This window comes from Volvox carteri (genome assembly GCF_000143455.1).
Source record: "Volvox carteri f. nagariensis unplaced genomic scaffold VOLCAscaffold_41, whole genome shotgun sequence".
Classification (NCBI taxonomy): domain Eukaryota; kingdom Viridiplantae; phylum Chlorophyta; class Chlorophyceae; order Chlamydomonadales; family Volvocaceae; genus Volvox; species Volvox carteri.
Genome location: NW_003307584.1, coordinates 609,515 through 620,400, shown reverse-complemented (window position 1 = coordinate 620,400; position 10,886 = coordinate 609,515). Strand labels below are relative to the sequence as shown.

Here is a 10,886-nt window from a genome sequence, read left to right as displayed (position 1 = left end):
AGAAAGATGAACCACGAACGAGTGAAGCTGTTCCCAAGGAAAGAGCAGAACTGACCAGTAGGCGGTTTTGAAGGAGGGAGGGAGGGAGGGGGAGGACTGGATGGATGTGTGTGTTTTACTAACGTACTGTATGCGGGGCTGCTTTGATGAGCTGAGCCGCGAGAGCAACACACGAGAGGGATCACGTGGTGTGTGTATGTATGTATGTGCGTGTGTGTTTTAATGACCTGAGCCGTGTGCGTGTGTGTGTTTTTGTGTTCCTAACAGAACTAACGAATGCATGTCTGGGGGCCCTCACTGGCTTGCTTTGGGGCCATGGCGGCTGGGAGGCCAGCGGTTGGTGGTTGGTCGACAGTTAGGACTAGATACACCGAATCCTCCCCGAAACCCTCGCCCCCTCTTACCCCCCCTCTTACCCCTCCTGAAACCCCTTACCCCTTACCCCAACCAGGTTACGGGGTTTTTCGTGGTGGAAGATGCCGTACGTGCAGCAGCCCCGGACCTCCTTTCCTCGGAGAGTGCCGCGCTGTTGTGGGAGGCGGCTGCGGGCAGTTTGAGGGGGGTGCTGGTGGGGGCGCTGGAGGAGTCCCTGGCTGCCGGGGCACCTGCCGCAATCATGCTGCTATTGAAGGTATGATAGCGGGTTTTTTGGGGTGGGGGGCCCAGGGGGAAAGGAGGGGGGGTGAGACGACGATCCACGAACGAATGGAGCAGATACCAAAGATAGACGAGTAGTCCAGGGGGAGATGAACGGGGAGGAGGGGAGGGGTAAAAGACGAACCACGAGCGAGGGGGGAGGAGGGAGACGGGCGAGGAGGGGGGCGGGGGCCCCAGGGTTTCACCCCGGGTTGGGAGGTGTGGATAGGGGGCGTTACGGTGGGTACGAACGTATCATCTGTACGGCGATGTGTTTTTCTCTCTGTCTCCGCCCGGTCTTGGCCACGTGGGCCGCTTTAGGGGCGATACCCGCATGCAAATGGCGCACACACACACCGGAACACACACGCACACGCCACGCCACGCCACCCCTCCCCCAGGACTTCATGCTACTGGTGTGCTCCGCTCTAGGGGCGAGGGGCTTTCTAACAGCTCCCATAACGGTGAGGGGTTCGAGCCTGTGTAGTAATAGCAGTAGCAGTAGTAATAGTAGTAGCAGTAGCAGTAACAGTAACAAGTCAGGGTTTAAAACAGGCTCTTTGTTGATGATAAGATCCATGCGCGTTCTATTGGTCCGTATAGTTTAGTTCCACACCAAGCTCTTCGTGGGAAGTCCCATTTTGGTGGTCAAAGGTTTGGAGAGATGGAATGCATGCCGGGCATTGCAAGCTTATGGCGCTGCTTATACACTAGATTACGACTTGTCTTAGGTAGAGTTCTGCATGTTGTGACTTCCTTATTCAACCGTGTGTGTATGTATGTATGTATGTATGCATGCATGCATGCATGCATGCATGTGCGTGCGTATGTATGTGTGTATGTGTGTGTATGTATGTATGTATGTGTGTATGTGTGTGCGTATGTATGTGTGTATGTGTGTGTGTATATATGTATGTATGTATGTATGTATGTATGTATGTATGTATGTATGTATGTATTTTTCTCACGGTTCAGTGGTTCAGTTATGTTAAAACGCACGTGCGTATAAACACGCGCACACTTACATACATACATACATGCACACACACTCACACGCAGGAGCTGCTCACCGGCAGCCGCCTCCGCTACCACGAGCTGCTCACCGCCTCCGTGGCGCTCAGAGTGGGTCGGGCGCTGGCGGAAGACCCCCTGCAGCAGGGAGTGGAGGTGGTTTCGGAGCCTCAGGCGGCAGAGCTGGCCGGCCGGCTGGGGCTGCCAGCGACGCTAGATACCGCAGGCGCTCTGCCTCTCGCCCTGCCGTACCGTGCACCGTACACTGCCTGCCTTCCGAAGATTCTTCAGGCCGTACGGGGCTTTGTCTCGGACTCCTTGTCGTATCTTCAGGTAAGGTTCCGTACATGGCAGTTGGGAGTCGTGTGTATTTGTGTGTGTTTTGGTTCTTTTTTTAGGGCTTTGGAGCCACTTTTAGGGTTGGTTAGTGGCGCATATGTAATGAGTGCGCGCGTGCTTGGGTATATATCTTCACATCCAGAGATGTAGCCAGCGACATAGTGGTGGGAAAATAGAAACTGCTGGAAATTTGGGGGTCAAAATGTGATTTTTTTGCCTCCCTCCTCCCTCCTCCCTCCTCCCTCCTCCCTCAGGGTTTGTTAAGTCCTTGGGAGCTGCTGCCTGCCGTACTGCAAGCCAGAGATCGACTGCTGGCCAAGGTGCGCTTGGTTTATCTGTTTTTGGATCTATATCGCTTAAACGATCCTAATAAAGCATATAAGGGGAGAAAACTATGGAAGGCTATAGACAATAACTAAACAGAGGTTAAGGCCTGACTTCTGCTCCCCGCGCGTCCGGGTTCAAATCCGCCTGCCGACCGCTCGGGGTGTTTGAGAGGTGATGAAATGGGAGGTGGCCCCCCATCTTGTGGACGGTGTAGGACGTGATAACATCAACTTGCGAGCTGACCAGGGACTAAGTTGACGCGCCGTTGATCCGCTAGATTTGGTTGGATGCCGGTGGTGAGTTGCCAAACTCAAAGAGTACACTCTGAAGTCGGATGGGGTGAATGGCTTAGGGTGCCCCTCTAGCAGGGGAGAGCAGGGAATTGCCTCGGGAAGGGGGCCGCTGGTGGAGCTTAACCACCCTGTAACACATCAACAACATCAACATTCACGTGCCGGTGCAGACGGTGGTGGATGCACTAGCGGATCATACCGCCCGACTGCTAGCAGCCGATGCGGCGCTGCTGAACCAGGGGTCGGCATCAGGATCCACCGGTGCTGTGACCCACGGGTCATTGGTCGCCGCGCCGCCACGGAAGCCGCCACTGGCGCAATGGCACATCCGCGAGGTAATGCGCATGATAACCAACGCCTGGTGCCTGGCGATGAGCATGCAGGCCCTGGACGAGTGGACGCTTCTGAAGGTATGTGGGTCTTGCGTGTTAAAAGCGGGATGTACGGCGAGTGTGCGTGTCCCTGTATGTATGTATGCAGGTTGTAGGTTGTATGTGCGCGTGTGTGTCTTGGCCCGTGTATTGGGGTTACGTGAGTACTGCGTGATATGCGTGTGCCTGGCTGACTACGAGAAAGCACGGAACCAAAAGGCCGCCTTTGCTTGCCCCTGTGGAAAAATGCACGGAGGCTCTTTTCCGCTGTGAGGTGTAATGTTGTGTCCAAGTGCCTGTTTTATATATAAGTGCCTATGAACTATGTTGATGTGCAGGTTCGACCGCTTGGTGCCATGGCAGCAGCTGCCGCCGCGGCGGCTGCTGGCGGTGGATCCTCCGGTGCTGCCGGCGCCAACGGTGGCCCCACAAGCCTCAACGGTGGCGCCGCCGGCCGCGGCAAGGCCGCAGTGGCAGCGGCCGGCAGCGCTGCCGCCGGAGGCGGCGGCGTTGTCGGCTTCGCCGGCCTGGGTGGCGACAGCTCGACGGGTGCCGTGTTGGCGGCTCTGCGGTCGGTGCAGGACGGCGGCGAGCGAGGGCTGCTGCAGCTATTGGCGGGACGAGTGGAGGGGTTGGTATCGGGTGCCAAGTCGCTTAACTGGCTGCCGCAGGGGCCCCTGCCGCAAGGCACATCGCAGTACTCCGAGGACTTGCTGGCGCTCTTGAAGGCAAGGCATGTCGTAAAATATTCAAATCTTGATTAAATTTAAATTCAAATTTAAACCTGAAATTAGGTTTAAATTTAAACGCAAATCAAAATACAAAATACAAAATTCAAACAACATTCAAATCCCATTATTTACTAAGATGACGGCGGCATACAGCGCTTCCACATCCAGGAGGTGCAATTTACGGTTTTAGGCTTTTAGGCTTCGTAACGTTTTCGTGTCCAATAGGATTCAGTAAAGCTCAGTACATCTCTGGACTAAATCTCTGAACCTTCATTAGCAACCGAATTTGAATCTGATATCTGATACGTTTACAAGCTTCTTGAGCTTGTAAGGCGCAAACGACCCAAGAGGCTCATGATATCTGATACATTTCGGCCGCGAATCAGTTATCATCAGTTGTGGGTTAGTAGTTGATAATCGGCACCTGCTGCTCAATGCAGGACACTTTCGACGCGGCCGCTTCCATCCTGCCGCGCTCCTCATTCCTGTACCTGTCGCGCGCTGTGGTTCGAGCTGCTGGAAATGCTTTTATGGCGCTGCTCAAGGAGGTGCGTATTGCGGCTGCACGTGTGCAGTTGAGTGGGGGCCTACTATGAGTTTGCATGAGTGCCCACCGCTGCTGCTGCTGCTGCTGCTGTTCCCTCCGTTTCCCTCCTCGGCCCCCCTTCCACGTGGCCCCCAGGGAGTCAAGGCCTACAACATGTTTGCCGTGGAGCGGCTGGCGGCGGACGTGGCGCTGTTGGATCGCTTCATCGCCGCATGTGCCGTACCGCACCTGGGTCAGGAATTTGCGGAGCCCCGACAGCTTTGTGCGCTGCTGCTGTCGCCGAGGGTGAGGACTGCTGCTGCTGCTGCTGCTGCCGCGAATGGTTCTGCCCATAATTTTTTTGTTTGTTGTTGTTGTTGTTGTTGTTGTTTTGTTGTTTGGGTGTTACACTGCGGGCGGCTCGCCCCGAGAAAAGGACGAGCACCGTGGTCGTTGTTGTTTGTTGTTGCTGACGCAGAAAAGCACCTGCGCAGAAGCAGACGTAGAGTCGTCGCCCCTTGCGTCTTCAACGTTCGCCCTCTCTTTATCTCTTTTATCTTTGATCGTCTAACCTCTCATCGCGCCGGTAGCCTGTCTTCCTGAGTCTCTCTCTCTCTCTGTCTCTGCCTCCCTCCCCCTGTGCAATAAACCCGCCCCTCCGTGACAACGTAACTTCTCTCCCCCGCTCACCTCTCATCCCCCGCCAAACTTTTACCTCCCCGCCAAATACAGCCCCATGACGGCACCATAACTCCTAACTCCTAGCATCCTCCCCAAAACACACACACGCACACGTATCTTCCCCCCCCCCGATGATGCACCTCCCCAGGTGGAGGAGGTTCTCATTCCCGAGGTCCGCCGGCAGCGCTACCCCTGCCTGGACCTGGGCGCGCTGGTGGTAATCCTGGAGCGGTACCGAGAGCAGGCGCGTGTTGGCAAGGAGAAGACGGGCCACGTCACCAAACGTACTTTGGAGGCAGTGTGCAGGCAGCTGAGGGGGCAGGTGGTGGCGGGCACGGCGGTCAGCGGGCTGAGGGTGCTGGAGGACGTCTAGGTGGGGTACAGTCTTTAAGTTTTTCCTTTCTGTGGAGGGGTGTAAGGGGTGGGATCAGATTGTAAGAGAAGATGTAAGGGGAGAGGTGCTTTTGGGGGTTCTTATGCACCTATTCGGGTCTTGCGTACTTGGCATCCATTGGGTTGGTTTTTCAAAACTGGGACGGGTGTGCGTGTGCGTGTGTATGTATGTATGTGTGTGTATGTGGCTGTGGTGGGTCCCCTCCGGCTCGTGTGGGAAGCAACAATGTACGGCATGCACTCCTTCGTTCTGTCGTTCAAACGGTCAACGGAAAAGGATATTGTCGTAGCGGACAATTTTGCTCTTCTATCTGAATTATGATCGCGGTGAAGCGAAGTAACCAACCACCAACACCGGGGCTCCTGGTCATTATCATTTTGCGGAAGCCTCTCAGCGAGTATGTGGTTACCCGCCGGTATCACAGGTGCGCTTTGCGAGCCAAGGACAGAACAGAACCCTGTTCCGGGGGTAGAGCTGACGAGCACAGGGGTCACTTTCATGGTAACTATCTCACAACAAATGAAGACCAAAAATGCGTGTTCAGGAATTTCATTAAAAGATGATGTGTTAGGGACCGCGTTAGGGCCACATTGCGGTGGTCTCGCATCGTCGTCTCTTACTCGCAGGCTGCTTACAGATAAGGTTTTTTGATAACAAAACGGACTCCTCTCTTCCTATTTTCTACATGTTTTGTTCTTCTTGAAACGGATAAACTGGACATCCACCGAGTCATGCTGAAAAAAACAGGAGGTGCCGGGTTACACAGCCTCACCCTCGAAAGGAGGGTCCTCCACCCGGAGTGTATGTCTGTGTGTGTGCGTGTGTTTGTGCAAGAGGCGATTTGAAGTCAATGAGCTGACGCTCTTTACTGCACCTAAGTTGAGAGGTACAACCTGCCGGGTCCTGTACTGCCATGGGCTAACCTGTCAGCAGCTTGTCAGCTCATCAGCCGACGCCGCGTCGAGAATCACTTCCAGGTTATTCCATCGTAAAGTGGCGAGAAAAGTAAAAATTTGTATGACTCTTTTGCGTTTGTCAAGCCGGGCTTGGCACCCTTTTCCGACATGTAGCTGTCATTAAACTTTTGTAAGACATAAGTACTGCCGGCTACAATCTGAGAGATGTGGCACAGATGATAAACAAATGGGTGTTTAAGAAAACAAGAATTATAGGCCAGGATTTTCAAGATAGCGAATCCGTTGTCCAACGGAGTCCGACAAGATCCCCACTCGGCAGGCATAACGATGTGAACCCTAAATGTCGTCAGTTCCACTATCACCTTCGAGGCCCCAGGCAACTGAGGCGCACGTCCACAAGGGAAACGCCAGCGATTCAGCGTTGGCGCCCGGAGGACATAACCAATCAGTACTGCACAAATAGATTCCTATCAAAAATCAACATCATTGATTACCGCACATCTAGAACTTGTGAATTATGTAAATAACCTGCCGGTCTGCGTCAGTAGGCTGAACATCCATCAGCAGTACAGTGCGTTGCAGGGCGAACACGGAGCACCATGATGCTCGCGCTGCAAGGCAATGGTGCTAGGAGTGATAGTATTTTTAAAGCAGTCATCACCATGAACATTTCTAGGCCTGGCCGGATTAACCGGAAACGAAACCACTTTCTACGCATCGCATACTCTGCACAACTGCATCATATACCATTTCGAAGCATCCTTTCAGCATTCCTGTTGGAGTAGTATTGCATCAAGCCAGAACCCAGATGGCAGACACCGATACAACAGACGTGGAGCAGACACTGCACATCGCGAGGTCCGTCAGCGTCTACCGCATTCCACCACGGCCGGGTACCACTGGCTGGCGCTCAGGAGAATGGCTTGTCAGCGATAAGCTATTTTCTGGGCGGATGCGAATTGTCGCCAAGGGCGAACTGTGCGAAATTAGGCTTGAGGATCCGCACAGGTAAATTGTTGTATGTACTATCGCACTTAATATTAAATAGTCCTCATCGAAATACTGTCTTGGCTTTTGATGCGCCCTCCTGTCCCGTGCTCATCCATCCCTACTCCCGCCATGTCGCCGTAGCGGCGAGCTCTTCGCCATTTGTCCCGTCCAGTACGGGCAACGGAGTGTCTGCGTGGAGCCGGTCACTGATTCATCGCGCTATTACGTTCTACGTGTGGAGGACTCCGCTACCCGCCGGCATGCCTTCCTCGGCATGGGCTTCGACAACCGCAACGACGCCTTTGACTTTAATGAAGCTCTGGCAAGTGGCACCCCCCTGAGGCATAAGCCAGCACGTTATGCGGAAATCCAAGCACGTCGTTCGTATTGTGTCAGATGCCGCGGTGCGGTCCTCTTTGTTCCTGTGGCTGTGCGAAGCACTCAGCCACGAGTGTCTCCGAATGATTCACACGGGACGGGTTTCCCCGGTTTCGTAAAACCCACGCCCAAGCCTTCACATGTATCCCGCGGATGGGTGTGGTCTGACCTCGTCGCCAATGAACAAACGAAGCCTCCTGATACCAGGGGCGTGGGCAACGCTTTGTACAGTCACTGCTACATGATCACCGTGCACCTTTCCGCAGCCTCTCAACCACCGTCGCCGTCTCTGTTTTCTTCCCGGGGCCTACGCCGTGTACAGGTACGGCACGAGCAGCATGTGGCTCGCGAGCGTGCAGCACAGGCCAAAGTACTGGCGGCGGCGGCGGCAGCGATGGCGGGGTCGGCGCCCTGTGATGGAATCGTGGGGGTTGCCGCCGGCGCCGCTACAACCTCGAGCTCCAGGTCAGGGCCCGCGGCGCAGTACTGGGCGCCCGGCGCCGCCGCCGCCAACAGCAGCGCCGCAGCGGAGGTGGAGGGATTGTACCGGCAAACCTCTGGGCTGCGTCTCCAGGAGGGTCAAACAATACGGTGCGTGCGTGTTGTTCCGTACAGGGAAACGGGTTGCAAAAATACGCAAGGGAATACAAGTTGCGGCCTTGGAATAAAAGGCCATCCGGACGGAAACAAACCTCTGTTGAAAGAAGATTTAGAGGCCGTGGATGAGGTTCAAGTGGAGGGTCTGATATTCCGAGTGATGGCACTCCCTGGGCCTGCCTCTCTCTCTCTCCCTCCCTCTCTTTCTCTCTATCTCTCCCCCCGCTCTCACACACAATTTTTCGGGAGACTGGTCAGCGGCTCCGTGCTGGCTAGTCGTGGCCCGGGGACAGCCCAACTTTTTGTTGGGCTGTTGGGCTGCAGTACAGCCTGTTGGGGAGTTGGGCATGCTGTGGGTTTGATTAAGGTTTGCTTAGATTTGTTCTTTGTTGGAAACAGGTGGGCAGAGTGAAAGTTGTGGCTTTTGCTCTCTGTTGGCCGTTGCTTCGTTGCCTTTGCAGGGTTAATGTCAGCGGTTTGAAAAAGCCAGGGACGTCTGCTGGAGCAGCTGCTGGCGGCTTTCTCGTGGCGCATGGGCCTGTGGTGCCATCGTGCGGACCTTCAGCCATTGTTCCTGGGGCAATACCCCCGCCGCCGCTGCTGCCGCCGCCGGCATCTGGACTGGCCTCGGTGTCTGGATCTGGGTCAACGGTGTCCTGGGCAACGTCACATCCTGGACAGATTGCCAACCCACCGCCGCAACTGCCGGTGAGCTGAGCTCTAGGGCATTACCACTTGCTGCTGTCTTTTTTGTCTGACTTCCTATCTGTTTATTAGCCAGCACTAGTGTCCAGCTACTTTTATGTGACCAAATTCAAAGCTGTTAAGTTTCCACTTCCCGATTGGAATATCTTTACCTTTATTCCTGCAGCTTTGGTCGGCGCCTTGATTTGGCGCCGTGAGTCATTGTGCGGGTGTCCAGGTGGTTACGTTTTTCAATTGGGCTACGAAGTTGGACGTTTTTATGTGTGTAGGCCTCAGTCTTTCTACTTGTTAATCTTCCACTGTATTTGCAACGCGTATGATCTTCAGGAGTGGTGTGTCCTAGTTGCGGTATTGGTCTGCAGCTGTGCGCGCATTCCTCGTTTTGACCAGCCAAATGCTTCCTTGAATAACGCCTGCTATCTACCAGGTTCTCTCGCCTCACCCGGGGCCCCACCTACCCTGGAACGATGGTTTGGGAGGAGTATTACCACAGCATGGCGACGCTCCACTGCGAATGGATGGCAGAACCGACAGCACCGAAAAGGTGCCTGTTCTTTGCGCCAGTGTGATTACATCTGGTGTTACAAATGCAGCAGGGAGTACAGAAACGACAAAGGGACAGGATAGCTGGGCAACTTTTGACTGACGTTTGAGCTTGTTGCGAAGTTCTTGCGGGTTACAAGCAAGGCCCAGGAAGTGCTTGCAACCTGACAATTATTTTACGGTCTGTTGCATCGCAAATTGATTTATTGATATCAGAAGACAGATGGCTAAATAATGCTCGAATTGGGAAGGTCTCACGGAAAGGGCGCTGTACGAAAATTGGTGGACAGTTATCCGAAAATGCCTTGGTAACGCGCTAGAACTTCAATCATCCCAAGGCTCTTTTTATTGCAGGATGCATGAGTAAGCTATGTCTATATTTGGCTAACGATCTGTCCAACAGAAGCTCTAGGCTAACTGCCGAAATTTTAGTGTCGTGTTTACAAATTCCGGAGGACATTGGGGGCAACAAGCCGAAGGCCATATCACCTACAGGGCTAAAAGGAGAGTGGTCCGCCGCGGCGGCTTTGTGAACTTCAGGCTGGCTAGGTTGCACCAACACCCGCTGTCGGAATTATGACAAGGGAAAGACTGGTGAGCAAAAAGTAGTTTGATTCCCATCCCATAAGTGATGGAGCCCGTTTCGCTGTCGGGCCGGCTGCATGTCGTGGTCTAAATCCGGTGTTCTTGGGATTGATGGATATGTGTAGGCATGCTTTGCTATTATCTGGATAGAAACCTAAGCTTGACGAGTTTCTGGGATTGCTGCGGATGACGTGTTAGAGCAGTTTTGTCCGGGTTCCGGGTCGGGGGTAATTATTGCTTTTAACCTAATGCATGCGAAGTTTCATGTTGCATATTTCCAAATCAGTTACCTGTTACATTTTTGACCGGCAACAGTTTCATTGCTTAAACGTCATCGCGTGATCCGTACTCACTACTAACTTATTGTGGGGAAGGCCATTGCGTCTGCGACCACACTCCCGCGGTACCCAAACCCTTCAAAGACAATTCCGATCAGCCATTTGGCTGTTAGTGGGAGGGCGGGTGGGCCGCTCGCACGGCAATCGAGTAGAGAGTACGAAAATAACCTAATGCAGTCATCGACAGCAGAAAACGTAAGCCTCCAGCCTCATGCCGACTCTCTTACCTACCATTCATATTCTCTACCTCGTTCCCAAGACTCCGCCGCGTTGCCTCTAGTTCGGCTCGTGCCACAGGTAACTTCGCTCGTCGCTACTTTGCCATTCACCTTCGCCTCCACCCAGCCTCTGCTTCTCCACAGAAGCGGCGACCTCCTTCGCCGTTGTTACGCCTCGTCTATGCGAATCCTCCTCATCCGACTGTGTCTTCTGCCTACCCGGTGCGCGCCCCCTCTCTCTGCGCATCCTTTTCTCTGGCCCTCTCTTACGGTTGCCTACCTTACTGCAGGACTCGCCCCTTGCCT

The 10,886-nt window shown here is 54.0% G+C and overlaps 2 protein-coding genes across 2 annotated transcripts in view; both read left to right on the top strand.

Moving 5' to 3' along the window:
• VOLCADRAFT_118663 (uncharacterized protein) overlaps positions 1 to 5,288 on the top strand; it is a gene marked incomplete at both ends in the record, with an annotated part of 10,374 nt that extends 5,086 nt beyond the window's left edge. Inside the window, 9 exons of the mRNA XM_002954246.1 lie at positions 452 to 631; positions 1,038 to 1,100; positions 1,696 to 1,980; positions 2,241 to 2,306; positions 2,777 to 3,016; positions 3,316 to 3,600; positions 4,149 to 4,256; positions 4,391 to 4,540; positions 5,064 to 5,288. Coding sequence (XP_002954292.1) covers positions 452 to 631; positions 1,038 to 1,100; positions 1,696 to 1,980; positions 2,241 to 2,306; positions 2,777 to 3,016; positions 3,316 to 3,600; positions 4,149 to 4,256; positions 4,391 to 4,540; positions 5,064 to 5,288 — 1,602 coding nt within the window. The remainder of the gene's footprint in view (positions 1 to 451; positions 632 to 1,037; positions 1,101 to 1,695; positions 1,981 to 2,240; positions 2,307 to 2,776; positions 3,017 to 3,315; positions 3,601 to 4,148; positions 4,257 to 4,390; positions 4,541 to 5,063) is intronic.
• Positions 5,289 to 6,866: 1,578 nt separating this feature from the next.
• Positions 6,867 to 9,542, top strand: VOLCADRAFT_106312 (uncharacterized protein; the record flags this gene model as incomplete). Its single annotated transcript, XM_002954245.1, has 4 exons — positions 6,867 to 7,234; positions 7,358 to 8,185; positions 8,653 to 8,899; positions 9,324 to 9,542. The coding sequence occupies exons 1-4, from the start codon at positions 7,035 to 7,037 to the stop codon at positions 9,540 to 9,542; spliced, it is 1,494 nt and encodes a 497-aa protein (XP_002954291.1). The 5' UTR covers positions 6,867 to 7,034.
• Positions 9,543 to 10,886: the final 1,344 nt, after the last annotated feature.